The sequence below is a fragment of the Chiloscyllium plagiosum genome, unplaced genomic scaffold (assembly GCF_037043375.1).
Source record: "Chiloscyllium plagiosum isolate Xiang-an unplaced genomic scaffold, Cpla_swu_hap1 HiC_scaffold_16, whole genome shotgun sequence".
NCBI classification, from domain to species: Eukaryota; Metazoa; Chordata; class Chondrichthyes; order Orectolobiformes; family Hemiscylliidae; genus Chiloscyllium; species Chiloscyllium plagiosum.
The window spans coordinates 26,100,185-26,125,502 of record NW_028270154.1 but is presented as its reverse complement, the minus strand read 5'-3'; the positions used below and the strand labels follow the sequence as shown (position 1 = coordinate 26,125,502).

Here is a 25,318-nt window from a genome sequence, read left to right as displayed (position 1 = left end):
TGAATGCCCTCCCATCACAAACCAGATAACCATAGAAATGATATAGCACAGAAAGGAAACATATGTATTTCTACAAATTACAGTGGAGAGCGGGAGGAGTGTACTATTTGGCATGCCAATGACAGGCACCTAGTTATGTCTTAGATTAAGATTGCACTGTGTTGAAAACAATTAGGAGAAAGTATTGCCTTTTAGCCTCCTTTATAGGTGGGGCTGCTTTACAGTATTTTTCTTTGCCAATCTGAAAAATGAAACGTTGATCAGTACTGATGCCATCACCTTTCTGCAGCTTCTACAGTAACTGGTGCTGTTAGATCAGGGACAATAGAATTTTGGTAGTGTCAATTCTAATCCCTTGCCCTGGCCCTTAAACACTTGGTCTTGATTGATGCAGATGAAGGCTGCATCCTTATAAGACTGTGCAAAATCATTATCGTGGTGCTGGGTACTGGTACATCTGGGTGTAGTATAAGACAGTTAGTACATGAAAGAGTTAGCTGATATTACAAGGTAGATTTTCATCTATCAGGGCTTGAAGGCCTGTTTCTGGAAGAAACCACCAGAATTGCGTAATGTGTCTTAACAAGTTCTGTTTCTGGTCCCTTGCCTGTTACACGTGCTTTGTCAATGTTTAAGCATCTGTAATGTGAACTTACTCTTAAGTTGAACTTCCTGTGTCAGAGAGAATCATGTATCTTGGACAGAATGTAACTAACTATTAAGTAATGTGTAATACTGTGATTAAGGTTGAACTTATCTTCTGCCTAAGTCCTTGTTTGGACATACATTCCTACATGATAATGGTAGCTTAAGCTAATTCAAGGAAGCAGAATTGGTGCCTTGAAGCAATATTAGTTGATATTTGACGTTATAAGATGGTGATAACAGGGACAACATTGCCAATAATAAGACTGGTAATTGCCTAATTTATAGGTTATTATTGTCACTAGAACTCCAGCAAGTCTTTAATTGGTCTACAAAACCTCTTTTTGGATCTGAGCCAAGTGACAAATAACCCCCTTTTTGTTTGCAATAGATGTCCAAACAACTTTCTTGATTCTGGCACATGAACTTGAAAGCAGTGGTGCTGTTGCCTTTCATAGTTGTGCCTCAATGGTTATGCTAGTGTCGTCATAAATTAACAGCAAAGCAAACATAAATCTGAATGTCTCAAATACACACCAAACTAGAATAATCTCCAGTGTTTTGAGCTTAAACACTGCTGAAATGAATTAGATAAAAATCACAACTTTTCCAAGAAAGAATTGAGTTTGAGATGCATCCTTTTAAAGAGCATTTGTCAGCTTTTCCACTGTATCTGACCTGATTCTTTTGATGGGGACAGAATGATAGTTGTAAAAGTATATCATTGCCAAACAACAAGATCTACAATCAGCACCATCATAAAACAAAATTCTCCTAGTCTCTAGATAGAATGAGAACTGAAGGAGTGGGGTAGAAACAGAATATTTTGTTGTGAAGAGTTTTTGAATATTGAGTCATTGTGAAGCTATGAGTCAGAATAGATTATGAATAAATTTAAACAGTGTAAATCCACATTCCAGGATTTCTGCCTATGCAAAGATTGACATTAAAATGAGAAAACTGAGTTTAAACTCAGTGTGTGTTAATTTACTGCCTCTGGCAAATGTTTTAAACAAAACATTTGTGTGGAAGAATGGTGATGTGGTCAGACATCCCAGTAGTGGAGTCTGGACAGTTGATTGGTAGTTGATTGAACTGCAATCCCTGAACATAAAAGACTCAGAAGATAAACCATTAGATTCTTTTGTGACTGGAGACACGAGGAAGTAGGTATATAATATAAAAAGACAAAAAAAGGTGACTGTTCAATAGGTTAGAAAGCATCTGTGGAGAACAATAGAGTACAGATCCAAAGCCATGATTATAACTCAAAGTACATAATCTGCAGGCACAGTCTGAAAGCCAATAATCCAAAGAGAGAAAAAACAAAATACTACAGTTGCAGGCAAATCAAGGAGCAATGTTTGGTATAAAAGAAAAGTTACTTAAAAGAAGATGATACATTTGGAAAGTTCTCTACTGAAGCTTAAAATTGATTTTTTTCAGACTGGAATCTGACTGGTCTGGACAAACAGCAAATCTTTTAACCATAGTGGCAGTTCCAAGTCTAGCAATTGCCCCTCTGAACCAAGTAATTAAAACACAGTGATTCAGATTGACTGGGAAACTCTCCGTTTCTACCCCATTAAGGAAAAAACTCTGGAAATAATCTCGTCGTATCCTGGATCCTCTTGTGCTGGGTTTCAGATGAAGAAAATAACACAGGCCATATTAGAATGATTGGTACGTGGAGGGGTACATATGGAGGAACATTCCTCAAAACAACTTGTGGAGCTAATTGGTCTATTCTAAGGTATATCATTTACAGTTGAGGGGTCCAAGGACATCCCTGGATTATGGTTTGCATTTAAAATACCCAGCTAGCTCTGCCAGAAGAACAAGTTCAAATTGAAGGCACCAGCATCCAGGTGCGACAATAGAGAGTCAACCACTTAACTAATTTTAACCACTTGCCTGCCCAGTTTAGGCTCTAAACATTTTTACAGTTGCATTAGAAAGAAGATTCTATGAGTCCTGTAAATGAATTACAGCCAAATATTACTCATGGAAAATAATTATGAATAGAACTTATAGGTGCCTGCACAGTGGACTTAAGGCGTGGTTCATGTCAGAATTGTGTTAGAGGTGCCAAAAGGTCTACCTCAACATCAGTGCATCTTTTACACATTTGCCAAGCAGCAAGGTGAGTTTCTTGCTATGCAGTAGTAAGCTATCAATGAAGACTTGCTCAGCACCTTAACGGAACAATTCACCTCTTAATGTCCTCACTCACTCTGAGCCTCCTTCAATGTTTAAAGAATCTTTGCCTTGCATTGATGATCCTTGCCTTGCTGCATTTTTCGCCTCAGCTAGAGATGCTAGCTCAGAGTACTACTGTATTAGTGAGCCATGCCATTCAGACACAAAATCAACAGGCTTGCCACAGTCGTCAGCGGTTCTCAGCCAAGGCAAGGGGGAATAGCCTTCAGTCAGGGGTCCCCTAACAGCAAGTTAAGGGCAGCCTCCACCATCGGTCCAGGGGCTTGAACATGGTCAGTCAGCCTCTCAGGGTGGTCACAGTGAGGATGCTCTCCATGTAAGAAGTGTGGAGCTGAATGTCGAACAGGCCATCACCCATCTTGACTCCTTCTTCCCCACAGTGGGCTATGTCTTGGCACGAGAGGCAGGTATTAAGTAAGGTGGAAGTTGTAGCTTTTGTTGCAGGCTGGGAGTGAGTGAGTAGGCAATGCAAGGTTAGTGGTGCCAGAGGCTGTGGTCAGTGACAGCGAGTGAGTGCAGTTGTTGCAGGTATGAATGAGAGTGGTGAAACACGAGCTTTGCCAGCTGGTGGTGCTATAACAGAGAGAGAGGGTGAGTATGAGGTATTGTGGAGAAGATGGCGGCATTTACCATGTTGGAATAGAGGAGGTCATTTTCCTCTTCCAACACTGCTGGGCATTCATCCATATTGCTAAGACTGCACTGCCCACCCTTAGGGGATCAGGATGTAATGATCTCATGCCATGGCCACCTCCGATGCACCTGGGGGAAGAGTATGTTCCAGTTCTGCAGCAGCCCAACTGTGGGGTCCTCCAGGTCCCTGACTGGAAAGTAACATGACAAATGTCTCTTGTCAGGCATGTCTGTGGCAAATGTCAGGAGCTTTGCAATGCAGGTCCAAACTAACAGTGCTTGACGAATGCACAATGGTCTTCTAAAGATAGTGCCAATGCCAGGGATGCCAGTCAATTTTAGGATGTCCCAGGCAATAGTTTGTTGTTTTGGAAAAGGTGCGTGATAAGATGGGGCTAGAATCAGGTCAGACGGGCAGCATTATGTTGGGACAGGAAGTAAATGTGTCACGTTTGGATATGATAAGTTGAGAAAACTTGCCAAGCCTTGCAGCCTCCAACCTTCCAATAAACTCAACGCAACTGGCACTTAGCCACAAATACCTAAGATTCTATCCTGTGTAATAGTGGAAGTTTTGGGGTGAGTACCCATTCGTACTCACTGGTTATTATTATTCCTCATATCCTCCTGAACTAAATAGAAAGTCACAAAACTGAGATGATAATAATGAGAGTGAGTTTGAGGCAGAGTGAGCTGGAAATACAGCAATTATTTGATGTAAATTATACTGTAAATTTGTACTGTATTGTCCATAAATATTTAAAAAGGCATGTATAAGTGGGATTTGAAGGTGAATTCAACCTTTGCGTAACTTAAATGAATTTAAAACCTTTAGTTTCAGTTTAATAACAGTACAGATGTCTATAATTACTTTTATTGCATCACATTTCAATATTAAAATCTAATTGTTGGAAAAGGTGCCTTCATTCCAGATTAAAGTTCAGTCCATCATAATCCTCTCACAAATATTACTGAATTGAATGATGATAATGCACCAAGTACTGTATAAATTACCAACTCCAGAAGTCATTACGGACACTAAAGCTACATATAACTTGCACAGTCCTTGAACATATGCGCATTCCTACATATGAAGTTACTTCATAGCAGTGCCATGCCATTGCTGAGGCACCAAGCAGATAACATATTCCCACATTATTACCAATGGCACTCTTGGAAGGGCATTTAAAGTATTTGAGGGAATATTATTTCCAAATCTGTGGTTTTTGCTCACTGTCCCTTCTACGTCTACAGCTGAGGTACGGAGCTTAGTGCAAGAAGAAATGTGGGTGTGATCTTACATGCTGCTACTTCCCAACAAAGTGTGAAAGTAAATAGAATCTTTCTAATACTCACTGCACAAGATAGCTCTTCTGTCAGCTCAAACTATAGAAATTAAGTTAACCATTATCCAGTATTATATGAATGTTATGTCTGTTGTAAGCGATTATTATAGCTGTACGTCATAGGAAGTTTTCTTAATTCCAGAATCCCTACAGTGTGGAAGCAGGGCATTTGGTCCATTAGATACACACCAACCCTCCGAACAGCATCCCATCCACTCCCAACCCCCTACTCTATCCCTGTAACTTTGCATTTCCCATGGCTAAACCACCTAGCCTACACATCCCTGGACACTACGAGCAATTCAGAATGGCAAATAACCTGCACACTTTCGGATTGTGCGGGGAAACTAGAGCACGCAGAGGAAATGCATAAATACACAGGGAGGATGTGCAAACTCCATGCAGACAATTGCCTTAAACTGGAATCAAATGTGGGTCCCTGGTGCTGTGAGGTAGCAGTGCTAACCACTGAGCCATCGTGCTGCCATGTTTTGCTTGGACAAACACAGAAGATCTAGATAGAGTTTAAAAGGAAAGTACAGGAGGATGTTCGGGCTAGGGCATCACAAGTTGCAATAGAGGGGGACAGACATAAATCATAGGGAGGAAGTACATCACAGGAAGCCAGGGAGAGAACTGATGCAAACACAATTAAAAGGAAGACGAATCCTGTCTAGTGCGGAAAAGTGAGTACGTTAGAAAAAGAACATGATCTAGAAAAGTAGGTAATTCAAAAGTTGTAAATGCAAGGGTGGATTACAGCCTCCAATAAGAGAAAAAATACTGAAGATGCCAGAGAACTAAAATAAAAGCAGAAAGTGCTGTTGAAACGCATCAGGTAATACAGCACAGGTGGAGACTGAAACAGAGTTAACTTTTCTAGTCCCACATGGAATCTTGTCTCAATGTCCTGGATTTTGTCAGAAAATGTAGCTTGCCAGTGTCAGAGATGAGGTTCTGATGCTCGGATCAGACTGGGAGAGTTATGCAGTACTCTCTGGACAGACTATGCCGCATAATATGACCACATTAGAATTAAAAAAACAAAATGTATAATAAAATTAAGGTTAACAGAGGGTTAGATAGGTTGGACAGTGAGAGCCTTTTTCCTCGGATGGTGAAGGCTAACACGAGAGGACATAGCTTTAAGAGTCATAGAGTCATAGAAATGTACAGCATGGAAACAGACCCTTCGGTCTGACTTGTCCATGCTGACCAGATATCCCAACCCAACCTAGTCCTGCTGCTAGCACCTGGCCCATATCCCTTCAACCCTTCCTATTCATATATCCATCCAAATGCCTTTTAAATGTTGCAATTGTACCAGCCTCCTCGTTCAGTAGAGGAAAGCTGGGTGCAGTGATCACTTGTTGACTGTAAATCTGTTGATTGAAAGGCAAGCAGTCTCTGTCTATTCACAGAAATAAAATCAGCTTATGCTTGTTTGTTTATTGTTTCATTTTGCAGTTGCTGAATAAAAGCAAATGTTTTGAACCATTTGAAGGATTTCTAGTCTGATATAGAGTCTTAGAGTCATAGAGATGTACAGCATGGAAATAGACCTTTGGTCCAACTCATCCATGTCAACCAGATATTCTAAATTAATCTAGTCACATTTGCCAGCACTTGCCCCATATCTCTCTAAACCCTTCCTATTCATATACCCATCCGGATGCTTTTAAATGTTGTAATTGTACCAGCGTCCACCACTTCCTCTGGCAACTCATTCCATTCACTCACCACCCTTTGCATGAAAAGGTTGCCCCTTAGGTCCCTTTTAAATCTTTCCCCTCTCACCCTAAATCTATGCCCTCTAGGTCTGGACTCCCCTAACCCAAAGAAAAGACCTTGTCTAATTACCCTTTTCCAAACCCCTCATGATTTTATAAACCTCTATAAGGCCACCCCTCACCCTCCGAAGTTCTAGGGAAAACAGCCCTGGCCAATTCAGCCTCTCCCTATAGCTCAAACCCCGGCAACATCCTTATAAATGTTTTCTGCACCCTTTCAAGTTTCACAACATCTTTCCCATAAGAGGGAGACCAGAATTGCACACAGTTTTCCAAAAGTGGCCTAACCAATGTCCTGTACAGCCACAACCTGACCTCCCAACCCCTATACTCAATGCACTGACCAATAAAGGGAAGAATACCAAATACCTTCTTCACTATTCTATCTACCCGAGACTCCACTTTCAGGGGACTATGAATCTGCATTCCAAGGTCTCTTTGTTCAGCAACTCTCCCCAGGACCTTACCATTAAATGTATAAGTTATGTCCTGATTTGCCTTTCCAAAATGCAGCACCTCACATTTATTTAAGTTAAACTCCATCTGCCACTCCTCGGCCCATTGGCCTATCTGATCAAAATCTTATCATACTCTGAGGTAACCTTCTTCGCTGCCCACTGCACCTTCAATTTTGGTGTCATCTGCATACTTACTATACCTCCTATGTTCACATCCAAATCATTCATATAAATGACATAGAGCGGTGGACTTAGCATCGATCCTTGTGGCACACTACTGGTCACAGGCCTCCAGTCTGAAAAGCAACCTTCCACCACCACCTTCTACCTATGGTCTGACATTGAACAATAGGATGATGTTGAGCTCCAGTAAGAAAATATAGTACTCCCTTAGAACTGAGATGAGGTAAAGGATGATTACAATGTATTGTGTGTTTCTAAAACAGCATAGTTTTAAAAGTGTGCACTTTTATTTACAATGAAGTATCAGCCATACAACTTATGTGCCCTGAGACATGTTTGTGTTGTGTTACCCTTCCATTGCTTGCACAGTAGATAGCAACCCCTGGCTGGCAGTGCTCGACCGTAGGTACATGCCTGTGCTTTAGAGCTGGCACCAATGTAAGGAATCCCAGGAGTGCTATTAGTAGTCAGTACTTCTGTCTGTGTTGAAATGCGCAGGATATGAATGAGTTACCAAAGACATGGGTAATGAAGCGACTTCAGGAAAATAGTGTGATAAATCTCATTAGGGCCTCATGGAGAGAAATCCTCCATGAAATTTAATAAAATTAACACTCAGCTGTTTTCTGGTAAAATTCAATCCATTGTTACATTTGTACCCATTTGATTTATTTGCATTGCAAGCTGAATACTGAGTTTTCTTTTTCTTTGATTGACCCAGTGTCTATTTTTCTCTTTTTCACCCCATGATCCAACAATAAGATCTCTTGGAGGTAAACAACAGATTAATGGGAATAGAGTTGAAGGAAAAGGAGGTAAGGCTCAATAACAAGATGAATTTGGAGATGGTAGGGAGGGGAGTTAAGAGATTAAGAGAAATTAATAGAATGACACAACATTAAAGCTAGTACATGATGGAATCTTAGAGGACCTTTGGCCTGGTAGAAGTGAAAGACGCAGCACAGGTTGATTGATCTCGATTGCATACCTCACAGTGAGGCAAGGATGGGAAAGAAGGCAAGGCCACAAGGATTGTGATAGAGGAAAGAAACCAGTTGCAATCTTTGCATTATCCTTATATCTTTTGATCTGGAATTAAGAGAAGTTTCAGCATACAAAAGCAGGTGCTCAGTATTGCCTTTTGTGGTCCAGCTTGGTAGTGAATGGTTCAACCAATTGTTCACCGCATCCATTCAAAGTCTGCACCCCTGGATGATGAGGAACTTATTGGGAGAATGGCCTGGGTGAAGGAGACAGAGTAATGGTTTTGATGTGACCAAATCAGTATATCCAGAAATGTTAGGATAAACAGACGGTAAAAGGTTAAGAATTTAATTTGAGCTGTTGTAAGTGAATTGAGGTATCTTTATGTTTTGGAAGCTGTTACAAAAGAAAATGGGGTTAGGACAAGAAAAGGAAATGTGGATGGAAGTGATAAAAGGAAGGTCCATCATTTATTGATATAAGGGGAATAGTGAGACCATTGCTGTTGATAAAAGCCTAACCACCAATTTTAATGCTAAGCCAATGTTGCACAGGCATTAAAATCTGCTCCAGAAATATACACCTGGTTATTTTAATTTCTGTGTCTCATTTACATGCAATTGGCTATATTTCTGTTCCATGTGGGAGGATCAGCAAAGGAGATTAGAATAATCTCAAGAAGGAGACAACTTGAATATGGTTTTCAGTAACGGTTGGGCTGTGAATGGAATGTGAATGGGTTACGCTAAAATGGGGACACTGGCTGAGGAAAGGGAACTACTTGCAATGTCAGCTCCATGCAGCTAGGTGGGCAAGTGGCCTGATTATTTAATTGTAAAATGAGGGCATCAATGGAAAGACCAACATTCACTGCCAATCATAACCCTCCTTGAGAACGTAGTGCTGACCAGCTTTCTTCAATCATTACAGTCCATGTATAATATAGGTACATTAGGGAGGCAGTTCAAACATTTTGAAATCGCCAGTTCCAAATAAGTGTGGTATTTGATGAAACTTGCAATTTGAGTTGTTGCCATGCATCTGCTCTTTTTATTCTTTGAGATGATAGAGTCATGGATTTGAAAGATACTATCTAAACAATGTTGGTGAATTGATGTAATGCATCTTGTAAATAACTCACAAGGCTGCTACTTTGCCTCATCCTGGGGCTTAAATACTTACTTCCTCCAACTCCTAGGACAATGATTAAGTAGGCTGTGTTGTCTTGAATGGTGTTGATGTTCTTGAGTGTTCTTGGAGGTGCAGTCAAGCAGGCAAGTGGGACTATTTGGACTTCTCTTTTGAATATAGTGAAAAATATTCAGGGAGTCTTGAGGTATATTCTCACTGTAGAATTCCCAGCTTCTGGCCTGCTCTTGTAGTCACAATATTTATATGCCTGGTCCAGCTTATTTTCTGGTCAGTGGTAATCCCCAATTTGTTGATGGTGGGGGAACTCAATGATGGTACAACCATTAAATATCAAGAGGAGATGGCTACTTTCTCTCTTATTTGAGAGGTGATTGTCTGACACTTTTGTGATATGAATATCACTTGCCACTTTACCAACTCAAGCCCTGATATGGTCCATATCACCAAGAAACAGGCCACTACAGTATCTGAAAATTGTGAAGAACACTGAACACTATGCAATCTTCAGTGAACGTTCTCATTTCTGACCTTAAGTTGGAGGCAAGATCATTGCTGAAGCAGCTGAAGGTTCCTGGTATTGGACATTATCCTGAGGAACCCCTGCACAGATGTCCTCAGGATGAGACGGTTGACCTCCAAAGACCACAATCCTCTTCCTTTCTGCCAGTTATAACTTCAATAAATAATGAGTTGGGTGCCAGATTACTGTTGACTTTTGTTTAACTGGGACACCTTGATAGGACACTCTGTGAAATGCTGCCTTAATATCAGGGATAGTTACTCTCAGTTCAGTTTAGTGGGAATGAAATGAAGCAAGGAAGAGACTGATCTTAGGAGCAGATGATCTGGGGAAGAGCATCATGGAAGCTAAGGGGGAAACCAGAGAAGGATGCCAATTCAGACCTAGCATAAGGAGAAGTGTGCTGGAAACTTGATTGATGGTTTGGATAAGGGGAAAGAAACTGCTGTAACAGCTGGAGATCTCAGTTCTGACGTGTTGCAGAACTCTGTGTCAGAAGATTGGTGGGTCAAATTCAATTTTCAGAGATCCTAGTTCACAATATGAGTTGATATTTCAGTACAATACTGAAAGTGAGAGTTGATAAATGGAGGCCCCCATCTTGCCTTCTCATTTGGTATGAAAGATCCATTAGCAATATTTGAAGAAAAGAAGGAGTGTTCATCCCAGTATTCAGGACAATATTTACCCCTCAACCCAATGCTGCTAAAACAAATTGTCTGGTTATCTCAATTCAGTTAATGAGACCTTATACGGCCAAATTGGTTGTCCTGCTTGCTACTTCACAACTATATTTCACAGATAGTTAAGCACATGGGACATTTTGATGTTATGAAAGACACCATATAAATGCAAATTTTGGAATAAGATTCAAGCGTATGAAAAGTATTGTTTTGTAACTTTATTCGGAATGCAAAATTATAAGACCACTGGATATTCATGGATTTAGCAATGATAATCTAATAGTTTCTATGAAGGGCAGCCAATGTACAATTCTAGTTTGATGCCTAGACAGTAATTTAAAAATCGATACCTGTATATCTGTGTCCATAGATACGACAAGAGAGATATTGCTATATAGGCAAACCAGTCCTAAAATGTTAACTGTCCTTGAGCTGTCCAGAATACTCCAACTTGTAAAATCCATAGTTAAAGAGCATTTAAACTTCAGATGAACTGAGGCTAATACTTTATAATTTAAAAAAGGAAGAGATAACCTCTACCCTTTCAGGATTTCCCAAAGTATTTTACAAAGAGCATTTATTTCCTTTCTGAAGTGTAGTCAGTATTATTGTGTAGACAAATGTATACAGGACTGACAAATGATGAATATTTCCATTTTTAACAATTTCTGCAGTAAAAGTGGCACTGACAGTGTATTGCAGTTTAACAAAGAGACTTGGAGTGCAGATTCATAGTTCCTTGAAAGTGGAGGTGGATAGGATAATGTAGAAGGTGTTTGGTATGCTTGTCTTTATTAGTCAGTGCATTGAGAAAAGGAATTGGGAGGTCATGTTGCAGCTGTACAGGACATTGGTTAGGCTATTTTTGGAATACTGCATGCAATTCTGTTCTCCCTGCTATTGGAATGCGAAACTTGAGAAGGTGCAGAAAAGAATTACAAGGATGTTGCTCGGATTGTAGGGTTTGAGCTATAGGGAGAGGTTGAATAGGCTGGGGCTATTTTCCCTGGAGCATCGGAGGCTGAGGGGTGACCTTATAGAGGTTTATAAAATCCTGAGGAGCATGAATAGGACGAATGGCCAAGGTCTTTTCCTTGAGTAGGTGAGTTCAAAACTAGAGGTCTTAGTTTTAAGGTGAGGGGGAAAGTTTTAAAGTGATCTAAGGTGCAACATTTTCATGCAGAGGGTATATGGAACGAGCTGCCACAGGAAGTGGAGGCTGGTACAATTACAAAATTTAAAAGGCATCTGGATGGGAATATGAATAGGAAGAGTTTAGAGGAAAATGGGACAAATGTTGGCACATGGGACTAGATTAATCCAGGTTATCTGCTTGTCTTGGATGAGTTGGACCAAAAGATCTATTTCCCTGCTGTACAGCTCTGTGGCTCTATGATTTTGATACTGGAATGTCTTAGTAGTCCGACTCATGAAGGTCTCTTCAGCAAACTATAAAGGGAGTGAGGAGTGAAACAACCAATTAGCAGATTCATTTGTCAGAAATACTGGTGAGGTTTTAGAGTCTTGTTTGCAACAATGTGAGCTGTAGAAATATTCTACTCCATGTGTATTCCACTCAACCACTGTGCGGCTCAGAGTTTCTTTCAACAACATGTTGCAGCCTAAACTATTTTTATCCCACAGATCTGAATTCCAACATGCTTCCTCACTGAGTTAAAATTCCTCATGCCAACTTGAACATGAATCCAGGCTGTCTACATGTAGCAATGTTCTAGCTAGTAAGGTATGGATTGGGCAGTGTCAACACCTAGAAATTAAATGAATGCATCAAAAGCTCAAATTTTCATTCAAGCATATTATAGTTATTATTTTAACCATGAAGGAAATGCAAGATTAATAATGTTGGCATTGTTTTGAAGAGGATATATCACAAAATGAGTTTTGGAACAGCTAAATGGTTAGGCTCATTCTTGTTTAATGTTACTTTGCAAAGGTTAAATTTGGAACCCTGGTGGTTTACTAGTTTTTGTGGAAGTGGCAGCCTTATGTCTGGGAGAGACAGCTATGAAGAAGAGCTGACTGATTAAATGATAATAAAAATGAACAACAAAAAGGAAATGGGGTTTGGTTTGGGGGGATGAGAGGGGAGGGTTGGGTAAAAAAGGTGGAACTAGTTCAATTGCAATAAAGTTAAAAGTATTGTGTAATTTGACATGAATTAATCTGCAGACTGCTTCCAATTGAGGTGCGCAATGTTTCAATAATTGAAAGTCAATTGACTGAAAAAAAAACCCACCATTGAACACTTTGAAAGTCAATGGAATGATAATTATTTAATCCCCTAATAAATGTAATTTTGTTGCTTTTAATGTTATTTCTTTCTTTCATCTGTTTTAAGAATTTGATTTTGATGCCAAGTTAGTGTGTAAGGAGGAGGAACAGTGTCCTTGCAACACAATGCTCTAGAGATTCCACAGCCCAGTTGTTTTAGTAATATACATTAGAGTTGCCCATCATGATGTAACCACCACAAGCTAACCAGGCTCCTCAAACTAACACTTATCCATTTCCCTGACGCTCTGCCCCCTTCACCCAACCACCTGGTACCTTACTCCCACCCACCTTCACCCATCTAACACTTTATCCATCTACCACCAACTTGTCATCCTAACCTCACACTTGCATAGTTACCCTTTAAAAGTAGCTGTCAAAGTAACTGCTGAACAGTTAAACATGGAATATCATGCACTTCCTGATGAAAGAGGGGACATGGTTGCTACTGATGTCTACAATGGTTCCTGGCTGTTTTACAACAGGAATTTCTACATTCAAACTTACCTAACTATAAATGAATCTTTTCTGTCCAAACAGCGATGGAAGACCCCTTTTCAAATTTCTGCGGCGTCATCACTAAATTAAACCTGCCTCCGAACACTCTGATCTCAACTTCACTTTTCAATTAGTGGGTCAAAAATTCCACACTTCACAAAGTCTGCTTCACAAAGATAGGCAAAGCCAACAATACTCTTGATGAACAGGAAATGTGTGTATGACCATGAAAAATTTCAGTGACCTATTCCAAAGCTTTACTATTGTGCAGTCTTTTATTTAGCTTGGCAATCTCTGATAGCATTTGAGTGCTGTTATTAGTAAAATTCCCCACTGTGAAAGACAATTCTTCCACTGCTCAAATTTTTAATCTATATAACTTCACCTGTGAAGTTCAGCTTTGTAATATTTTTCCTTTGCTCTCATTGGCATTCACATTCTAATCACTCCTTGCTCCAGTGGAGGTGACTATTTTGAGATAATCCAATTGACGTTTTCCCCTTCCTACCACCATTTTTTAAACCAACTTCATCTTCTTGTTCAGAAATCCATTACTTAAACAATAAGCCTGATGTGAATGCAAAACGTCCAGCTAGGTGAAATCTGTACTGAAGTTTGTCATTGTGGAAAGCATTGTTATTTATATAAAAGAAATTCAGGCATGCTTTAGAGGAAGAGAAACTGTAGAAAAGATAATTTGGACTTTGCAAGTTGAGTTAATTATTTCCTTATCTTACTTTGCTGAGTTGCTGCTACATAGAAATGTTTGAGTGAACGTTTACATGCACCATTTCTTAAAAATTCTCTTCAGCCTGGTAAGGATTTCCAATTAACCTTTACTTTGTGCTGGAGATGTAAAGGGCTTGACACTGTAGTCTATACCACAAAACAAAATGAATGATTTACGATGCCATGGGCTGAATATTGAATCTTCAGTTATCAGCTTGATCTTCGCAAGTAAGACAGCAACTTCATCAAAAGTTTTTGGTTATCTTTCTTTCTTTACAATCACATAAATCATGTATCATCTTGGTGAAACACCCCAGATATGTTATGTACGTGATCACTGTGATGGCAATGGTGTGTGAAATTTTTTATGCTCTGAACAGAGAAAGTTTACTAGGAATTGGATTTAACCCTTCCCTGCCTGTAGTTTTGAAGGTTGGAAGGTCATGTTAAGTCCAAAAGCTGCCATACACTTCCCATTTCTGCCCCGCTGTGGTAGGGACAGTGATGAGCAGCCTGCCCACGCATAGGCCATTTGAGATCTCTTCTTGGTCATTCATTAGGATTTAACTGATGGCAAGAAGGGTCTCACCTTATCCACATTTATTTCCTACTTAAAAGCTTTCCCAGCATGGAGTGGTGATGGCCTGTTAAATGGACATCCCAGGCTCATTGAAGGCCTCCCCCAACCCCATGATGTGACCCAACCATGAGCCCCTCCACACATCTGGTTTTTCAATTCTAGCATCCTCCAGCAACTGTCCACTTGCCCCTCTCCCCTTGCTGAGAGCTGCTAGCTTGGCCCTAGAAATACCCTAGATTTAGTTATCATCCAATTGAAATGCCTTTCTCATATGCCATGCTGCAGACCTGGCAGTGGCCACATCTTCAAATGGCACTAGTGATACAAAAAAATCTGCTGGCCTGATAAGCTAGTTGTGAACGTTTGGGAATTAAATTCAGCCTCAATTATTTTCTGACATGATTCACTGCCATCACTACCATTCTTCCTAAGACTGGCCTTTCAATGCTTCTATATGAGTGTCCTCCCTTTACCCCAACAGTTCATGGGCTAAAGTTTCAATTGAGAGAGCTGGCAGAGATCATAGAGATAGCTGTACATTGGAAATCCCATTCCTTGGAAGTGTGACTGAATACCAATTCCTCTGGATTACACAGTTTCCAAAAGGGAGGGATGGTGGAGTGTGAGTAAGGGATTACCGAGGGGTTATGGATTACATGGTGGCTCAGTGGTTAGCACTGCTGCCTCACCACAGCACCAGAGACCCAGGTTCGATTTCAACCTCTGGCAACTGTCTGTGTGGAGTTTGCACATTCTCCCCGTGTCTGCATGGGTTTCGTCCGGGTGATCTGGTTTGCTCCCACAATCTAAAGATGTGCAGGTTAGGTGAATTGGCCATGCTAAATTGTCCATAGTGTTTAGGGATATGTAGGCTGGGTGCATTAGTTAGGGGAAATGTAGAGTAATAGGTACAGGGGAATGGGTCCGTGTGGACTTGTTGGGCCAAATGGCCTGTTCCCACACTGGAGGGATTCGAATTCTACTTACCACAGACCTCCAATTAAATAATTGTTGTGTTAATTGATGAACTCAGTGAAGCAATTTTAATTTTTCATTTGGGATACATGGGGAAAATGGGACATGCCAGGGTGTAGATGGCATGCACGCAGCAAGGAGCCAGAGAGAGCTAATCAATGCACTGCTCATCAGACTTGAGAAGTGGAGAATAATATTCTACCAGTGGCACAAAGCTGCTACCACAGGAGCTGAGAGGTTTGTATTTGTAAACAATGATAAGACTCCTGAAAGGGATGTGAAACTGCTGACATCACTTTTGCAGAGTCTGGGCAGATGAAGCCTTGGTAAATAAACATGTGCTAGCTGAGGGAGCTAAGAAAGCTATGCTCCTATTACAGAGAAGAAAGGAAGAGATTGATCAGGAAAAACCCTGTGGGCGGCACGGTGGCACAGTGGTTAGCACTGCTGCCTCACAGTGCCAGAGATCCGGGTTCAATTCCCGACTCAGGCGACTGACTGTGTGGAGTTTGCACGTTCTCCACGTGTCTGCTCCGGTTTCCTCCCACAGTCCAAAGATGTGCAGGGTCAGGTGAATTGGCCATGCTAAATTGCCTGTAGTGTTAGGTAAGGGGTAAATGTAGGGGTATGGGTGGGTTGTGCTTCGGCGGGTCAGTGTGGACTTGTTGGCCCGAAGGGCCTGTTTCCACACTGTAATCTAATCTAATCTAAAAATCTAAAACCCTCTGGTGGGAAATGACCCGAGGAGAACTACAAAGGGCTACAAAGGAAAGATTTCTCTCGCCAAGATATTGGTTGCCCCAATTAAGAGTAAGTTATCTGTAAATAACAGATCCTCAGTACCAAAGAAGGCTACACCTATCCAAATAGTTGTTCTCATACTTTTGAACACCAGTCTACAAGTATTTGAGGTGTCACAAGCACCAATGACAATCCTTTAAATGCAGTCTCCAATGTCACCATCACCCTGAAATTTTATGTTTATGAGTCATTCGAAGGATCAAGTGTGGAGCTACGTAGCATCTTGCTCTTCAGCATCACTACGTAGGTCCTGCACACTGGATTCTGTAGCAATTTAGTCCATTTGAGGTGATGGGGAAGCAAAGGGTCAGAAGGGAAAGGAGTTTGCCACCATCTATGGATTCACTCAGATGAAATGGGATCATCGACCCCATCTCCGTAGTTGTCAAATCACTGGCAGCAGCTAGTCATGGCTTTCAAAAGAAAAACCATCTATTCACAGTGTCACCTTGTCTGTGATCTCAAGAAGCATACCTTTAAGTCTATACCCAGTTCCCACACAGATGTTGAGATTCCTTTCTCCTTCAAAACATCACAACTGATGTACATCTTCCAGCCAATATCCAATCTCATTGAGTGACGACAAGAGTATAAGGATTATCCTCTGATGATGGATAGCAGGCATGCAGATATTATTAAAGAGAAGTGCTGGAGCCAGAACACATAGAAGTATTAGAGTCAAAGAGTCATACAGCATGGAAACACGATCTTTGGCCCAGCTTGTCCATGTGAACTAGGTTTCCTAAACGGAACTACCCCATTTGTCTACATTTGGCCCATATCCCTCTAAACCTTTCCTATTCATGTACCTGTTCAAATGTCCTTTGAGTGTTGCAATTGTGCCCACGTCTACCACTTCCTCTGGCAGTTTGTTCCATATATGCACACCCTCTATGTGAAAAGGTTATTCCTCAGGTCCCTTTTAAATCTTTCCCCTTTCACCTTAAACCTACGCTCTCCAGTTTGGACTCCCCTACTCTGGAGAAAACACCTTGGCTATTCACCTTATCTCTGTCCCTCATGATTTTGTAAACCCATATAAAGTACCCTCTCCAGGGAAATAACTCCGAGCTTATCCAGCCTTTCTTTGTAGCTCAAGCCTTCCAGTCTCAGTAACGTCTTTGTAAAGTTTTTGCACCCTTTACAATTTAATAATATTCTTTCTATTGCAGGGCAATCAGAATTGTACACAGTACTCCAAATGTGGCCTTATCAATGTATTTTACTGTCGTAACATGTCATGCCAACACCTGTACTTAATGCTCTGACTGATGAAGGCAAGCATGCCAAATGCCTTCTTCACCACCCTTTTTTGCTGTGATGCCACTTTCAATGAACCATGTTCCTGCACCCCTAGGTCCCTTTGTTCAATAACATTCACCAGAGCTCGACCATTAGTTGGGTAAGCCCAGTCCTGGTTTGTCTGACCAAAATGCAACACCTCAATTAATCTGAATTAAGCATCACTTGCCATTCCTCAGCCCACTGGCCCAGTTCATCAAGATCCAATTGTATTCTTGGATAACCTTCTTCAATGTCCACTGTGCTACTATATTTTGGTGTCATCTGCAAACTTACTAACATATTGAACAGATCCTTGGGATCTTGTAGATGTGGTTTCAATGTTTTGACCTGTTGAGTGGCAATCTCTGGTTAAAGCCTAACAAGAGTGTCTGATATTTTGGCTCACAGCTATGTAGCACATCACATGACTGCACTGGGAGAACTGGAGCTGGAAGGAGAGAAGGGTCTGAAAATCATATTTCCCTGCAGTTGATTAAATGGTTAAATGATATTTGTAGAATCTTTCCGAGAGTAATAAATTAGCTACTGAAACCACTCATTCTTGTGTTTCATCATTAAAATGTCCCTTAGGTTGGATTTTTCTTTTGCTTATAAATCAGATAAATGGCTGTAACTTATTGTGGAAAATAGGTTTGGTAATATCCATACTTTTGAGCCAGGAGACCCAGGTTCGAGGTCCATCTGTTCCAGAGGTGTGTGATAACAGCTCTGAGCAGGTTGATATAAAAAATATCTGCTCGTGTCCCTCGGGGCTCTTTGAGTTGCTGTGCTGGAGTCCCTATCCGTGAGCGAGGAGGCCCACATTCAAGTCCCACCTACTTCAGGAGGTATGTATTGTAACAAGTCTGAGAAGAAAATTCTTTCAAAAAAGTCAATAGCTTCTGCAAAGACATCAAAAAATAAGATTGGCAGAAGACCTTCAAAGATTTCAAAAAGCTTTAACAGAGCATACTGATTTCTATTCGTAATATAGAAAGCCAATTTCATTCTGATCTACATGAGGTAAGAGTAGAAGAGAGAGAAAGCAAGCAAACAAGTGAATAGTCTAAATGACCTAAGTCAATAAAATTACAGTATGATCCAGTTTTATGTTCAAATGTTATCCAATTAAACTGCCTCCTAAAAATCCAGTAGTTGCAAGTTGCCTGTTGTGATTGTTATAAGAGTATTGGTGTTATAGTTTACCTGCTGTGCTTATGATTAAAGTGTTGGTGCAGTAGATTGCCTGATGTGATGGCTATGAACGTCTTGGTCCTGCAGACTCCCTAATATAGCTGCAAAGTTACTATTCCTCTAAATCAGCAATTGTAATAAATTTAAACATTAGAAAATCTCTCATGTCCATACTAAGCTGAATAACTCTGTAAAAGGATTTTTTATGCCCAGTAGGTTTTTGTTTAACTAAAGATCTTGATTTATTGATATTGGAGTAAGGGGTTAAATGTAATTTTCTCAAAGAATATCTACAGAGCATGACTGTAATTAGTTGTGTCATAGGGTTATTAAATCACATGGAATTGGAGCCAGCGTCCATACAGTTCCAGAGAGATACCCTCTCTTACCATCCCATGTTGTTATGTTCAAAAACATGTTGATATTCAAATAAAACAAAGAACTGTGGATGCTGGATATCTGAAACAAGTAAACACAGAAATTGCTGGATAAACTCAGGGGGTCTGTGGAGACAAAACAGAGTTAACATTTCAGAGCAGAAGGCTCACAGGACTCAAAATATTAACTCTCTACGGAATCTGCCAGACCTGCTGAGTTTCTCCAGCAAGTTCTGTTTGTGCCAGTTGATTTATTCCCCTGAGTGTAGATCTGTTCCTATGTCAAACAGACCAATGGTGCTGCAAGAAAGAGGGAAACTCAGTGGTAGCATGGTACTACAGTGAAGAACAAGGCTAGCCCAGCCAACTGATCACAAAGGTATGGAAATCTTTGAAGAGCACTGAATAACACATTAGTCCTAAGCAGAAGAATTCAAGACCCACCTAGGAACTGGACTGCAGTGACGGATAGCTCAAATAAAGCCGACCAAGTGTGAGAAAAACCCAGAGCACAGAACATGGTAAGCTACTGTTTTGCTTGTAATGATGTCAGCCAGGTTGTCCTCATAGATTATGTGTTCCCTGATTGGACTAGCTTAACAGTCCCAATCAGGGAGCCCTGGCTGACAGATAAGAACAGGCATGTCAGATGTCCTTTTCACTCTCAGAGCTGGCTCTGAGGGAGCTGGATCAGTGTCAAGGACTCTTCATATGTAAGCAAAGGGAGATTTGGTGGTGAAATACTAGCTGTTGTGGAGTTATTTCAGTTACCAAAAATAAAAGTTAGCCATAATGGATAACCGTTTAAATGCTTGCAAGCACTGAGAAAAGTGTTGCCGAAACAGGCAAATGTTGTTGAATCAGTTCATCTCTCCCTCATTAGACAAGTTCACAAGAAATACCAATGGTAAAGGTGAAGAAAATATCTTTCCTTTTTGAGTGGAGAGTGCCAATTGATTGGAAAGTGCACTCTGAATGGAGGGGTTATCATGGAGAATATACCAGTCAACAATGATTGACAATTAACCCCCAAGCATTATTTAAATTTTAAACCAGGTATGCTGACTCTCGTTGTTCAAGAAATTGCCCTGAGAAATGAACAAGAGGATACGTCACCTATATTGTTGAGTTGAAACAGTGTGCATATATACACTTCATCTCTGTAAAGAACAGGGCCATTCATATTGTTATATTTGCTTCTAGTTTGCACAAGTGCACCACAGTGTGAGCTCAACTGACAATCCTAAATTGGTTGTCAGCATTACTACTTACACAATCGGATTATGTAGCAACTGCTGTCAAATTGCTGAGTCACATCTCATGTCAGACACTGTGTTGTGCATTTTGTAAGCTCAGGCTAGTTGGTTTTGGTCAGTACCTTGTACCTTGTACATACATTTTCAGGATTCCAAATGTCTTGCTTGATTTTCAAACCCAATGAGAATGTCTGGAGCACTGCAATGTCTTAAGACCAAGCCAGAAATAGATCAGTAAATTTTACAAAGGGACTGGAATAGTCATCCTTAATGTCTGTTTCAACAAAATGTATGCCATTTTTAATGGTTGGTCCATTGAATGTGTTGGTCAACATGACTGGGCAGCCACACTTGAAAGACCGTAAGGACATAAGTCATATGAACAAAAGTAGGCCTTCAGCCCATTGAATCTGTCCCAATGTTCAATGAGATCACGGCTGATCTGATAATCCTCAAACCCACTTTCCTGCCTTTTCACTTGACTCACTTCCAGATTAGAAATCTGTCTGTCCATGTCGGTCTTGCATATTCTTAATGACCTAAACTCTGCAGCTCCCTGAGGTGAAGAATTCCACAGATTCAATACCTTCTGAGAAAAGAAATTCCTCCTCATCTGTCCAAACTTGGGGAACCTTACTCTGAGATTATAATGTGTGGTTCTAGACTTTCCAACAAGGAGAAACAGTGTCTCCACATCACCCTGACAATCCTTATAAGAACCTTAAATGTTTCAATAAGGTCACCTCTCATTCTTCTAAACTCTAATGAGTACAGGCAGTCCCTCTGTACCCATAGAACCAAAGGAACCCCACTGTGCGGAAGGAAGCCATTTGGCCCATCAAGTTTGCATCAACCCTCTGAAGAGCATTCCACCCACACCACTCGCTACCCTATCCCTGTAACCTTACATTTCCTGTGGCCAATTCACCTAATTTGCACATCTTTGGACTGTGGGAAGAAACCAGAGCACTTGGAGGAAGCCCATGCAGAAACAGGGAGAATGTGCAAACTCCACACAGACAGTTGCCTGAGGTTGGAATCGAACCCAGCTCTCTGATGCTGTGAAGCAACAGTGAGCTGCCCATAACTTAGTGAATCTTCTCTTGTGGTACAGTGTTTCTGATCATATGAGGGTTATTCAGCCTGGTTGTTTACAACTGAGCTCAACTATTTAGTGCTAAAGGTCTGGCCTTAACTTTATTAACTACACTGAAACGTAGAGATTAAGAGCATGAGTGGACCATTCACAGGACATTCATTATGATCATAGCTGATAATTTAACTCAATATCTGGTTGCTGCTGCTCCCCCATATCTTTTGATCCCTTTAGTCCTAAGTTTCTTCATGAAACCATACAATGTTTTTACCTCAGCTGCTCTCTGTGGCATGAATTCCAGAGGCTCAACATTCTCTTGGTAAAGAAATGTCTCTTCATCTCACTTCTAAATTATCCTGTATCCTTACATTGTCACCCTGGTTCTGAACTCTTTCACCATCAGGAATATTCTCCTCGCATCTACCCTGTTTAGTCCTGTCAGAATTACAGAGGTCTCTATGAGATCTCCCCTTAATCTTCTGAACTCTAGTAAATATAATCCTAATCTATTCGACCTGTCCTCATGCATCAGTCCTGCCATCCTAGATAATAATCTGCCTTCCTGTTTTTGCTATCAAAGTGGATAACCTCACTTTTAACCACACTTACTGCATCTGTCACACACTTGCCTACTCACTCAGCTTGACTAAATCACACTGATGCATTTCTGCATTCTGCTCACAGTCCAGCAATCCAGCTTTGTGTTGCTTGCAAACTTGGAGATGATACATTTTATTCTCTCATCTAAATCTATAATACTGGAGTTGTAGCACTATTGCTCGTGGTATCCCACCAGTCATTTGGAAAAGGACCTGTTTATTCATATTCTTTGTTTCCTGTCCACCAACCAGTCTGCTATCCATCTCAATACACTACCTCCAATCCCATATGTGCTAATCTCTTTATTGGATTTTATGGAACCCTTCTGAAAGTCCAAATAAATCATATCCACTGGCTCCTGCTTAACTCTGATAGTTACATCCTCAAATAATTCCAGTAGATTTGTCAAGCAAGATTTTCCATTTGTAATTCCATACTGACTCTGTATGGTCCTGCCACTGTTTCCAAGGGCTCTGTGATTAAATATTTTTTCTGATTGGTTTCTGATTGATACCCTGGAAAGAAAGTGTTGTTTGAAAATGTATTGCTTCCCCTGCCGCCTGTCTAACTGCTATTGTGAAACAATGGGGAATCTTCATCTTGAATATTATACGACTTGGGAATAGGCTTCAATGGCCTCTGTTGTCTCCTTGATGATATCAATCCAATGGATGCCAATGTCTCCCTAGCTACTGAGGGTTGGTTTTAGTTTAGTATTTGAAAAGCTTTGCCTTTCTTGTCTTGACACCAACTGCATGTGTTTTGAACAGGATCCCTTTTCCAAATATACCCTGGCAAAAAAAAATTGGAATAAAATGATACCCTTCAGCCTCCAGGGAAAAGCTAACCATAGGTGAATCTGCTACACAAGAACGGAGGAAGAAGAATGCCAAGGCTATAATGGTAGGGGAATGAACTGTAAAGGGAACAGATAAGCATTTCTACAGAAACAATGGAATGTATTCAAGAATGCAGTAGGGAGAGTACAAGGCAAACATGTTCCAATAAAGATAAAGGGTGGGACAGCAAATCCAGCAAACTCTGGATATCAAGGAATATACAGGATTGGATAAAGAGGAAAAGGAAGACTTATGGCAAATACATGGCAAATACTAAGGGCTCAAAACAACTAATGCCCTGGAAGAGTACAAAATGTGCAAAGGGAACATAAGTTAAAAAGAATTAGGTCATCTGTCCCATCGAGCCTGCTCTGCCATTCAGGCTGCAGCATAACCTTCCTATTTTTAAACTCCATCCCTCTAGCAATGAAGGACAATTTTCCATTTACCTTCTTAATTACCTGGTGCACCTGCAAAGAAACTTTTTGTGATTCATGTGCAAGGACACCCAGGTGCGTTTGGACAGCAGCGTGCTGCAATCTTTCACCTTTGGAAGAAAAATGGCAGGGAAAACAACTGGAACATCCAAAGTTACATTACAAGTACATTCCAGACAAAAGAATAACTTGGAAATAAAAGGGCCTATTATGCACCACAGTGATAATATGTGTGGGGAGCCAGAGGACATAGGTATGGTTATGAATGATCACTTTGTATCAGTGTTCGCTCATGAAAGTGATGATGTGGGTATAGAAATCAGGGAGAAATATTGATAAATTTTAAAATAAATTAACATAGACAGAAAAGAGGTTGTGAGTGGTCTGGCAGGCTTAAACATAGGTAAATATTCAGGGCAGATGAAATGTATCCCAGGTTATTGAGTAAGACATGGGAGAAATAGTGAGGGCGCTGGCAATAATTTTTAATTTCTGTCTGACCACAGGAGAGGTGCCAGAGGACTAAAGGACAGCCAATGTAGTGCCATTATTCAAGAAGGGAGCAAGGAGAAAACCAGGAAACTACAGGCTAGTCAGTCTAACCTCAGTGATAGGGAAACTGAATTTCTGAAAGACAGAATTAATCTGTACTTGGAGAGGCAGGGATCAATCAAGAACAGTTGGCATAGTTTTGTTAAGGGAAGGTCATGTCTGGTCAACTTGATTGAATTTTTTGAAGAGCTAACCAGGTATAATGATGAGGATAATGCATTTGACGTAGTCTGTTTGGACTTCAGTAAGTTTTTTGTGAAGGTCCTGCATGGGTGACTGATAGAAAAACTAACAGCCTGTTAAATCCAAGAAAATTTCACTAATTAGATCCAGAATTGGCCGAGTGACAGGAAGCAGAGGGTGATGGTTGAAGGATGTTTTTGTGTCTGAAGGATTTTGTCCAGTGGGGTTCTGCAAGGATCAGTGTTGGGGCCCTTGCTGTTTGTGGTTTATATAAATAGTTTAGATTTTAATGTAGAAGGATTGAGAAGTAAGTACCAATGATCAGAGGGACCTTGGTGTGAATATCCACTGGTCCCTTAAGGTAGTGACACAGGGAGCTAAAAAGGTTAAGAGGTGTTATGGGATACTTATCTTTATTAGTCAAAGCATAGAGTTTAAGAGCAGGGAGGTTATGCTAGAACTATGTAAAAAATTAGTTAGGCCAAAACTAGAGTCCACATTATAGGAGGGGTGTGATTGTGCAGGTGAGGGTGCAGAAGATGTAACGGCGTGTTGCCTGACCTGGAGAGTTTTAGTTATGAAGGGTGATTGTTTTTCTGGGGTTGTTTTGCTTGGAGCAGAGGAGATTGAGGGAGGACATAATTGAGAGGGTTAACATTATGAGAAGAATGAATGGATGGATGGGAAAGAATGTACCTTTCAAGAAAACCACAAGCATTTGCAATGCAGCACCATATCATAGTGCTTTAGACCCACCGTCATTGTGTTCATCAATATTAATTAACTTATGAAATCAGCAGCTTGCACAGTTGAGTTCAGTTTCAATAACAGCATGTGTACCCAAATAGTTAATGGTGCCATCAGCAGTCAGACAATTCTATCAAACTTTGAATACTGAGCATAAAATGATTTCTCAAGTCTTGTGCAGAGACAGCCAGTGTTCTTACACAATTGACTCAAAAAGATACCTTGATAGGGAAGAATTTGATCTTTCACTGCAATATTCAGAGC

At 40.6% G+C, this 25,318-nt stretch overlaps 1 protein-coding gene across 2 annotated transcripts in view; it reads left to right on the top strand.

Annotated features, from left to right (window-relative positions):
• The window catches only part of sgcd (sarcoglycan, delta (dystrophin-associated glycoprotein)), a 190,111-nt gene that overhangs the window by 5,876 nt on the left and 158,917 nt on the right, over positions 1 to 25,318 (top strand). Inside the window, exon 1 of one of the 2 annotated variants that reach the window (XM_043703309.2) lies at positions 19,751 to 19,865. The exons of the other annotated variant lie outside the window; for it this stretch is intronic. Within the exon in view, the coding sequence (XP_043559244.1) occupies positions 19,863 to 19,865 (3 nt within the window). The 5' untranslated portion in view covers positions 19,751 to 19,862. Of the gene's footprint in view, positions 1 to 19,750; positions 19,866 to 25,318 lie in introns of those variants that run through there. 2 annotated transcript variants of the gene reach the window in all.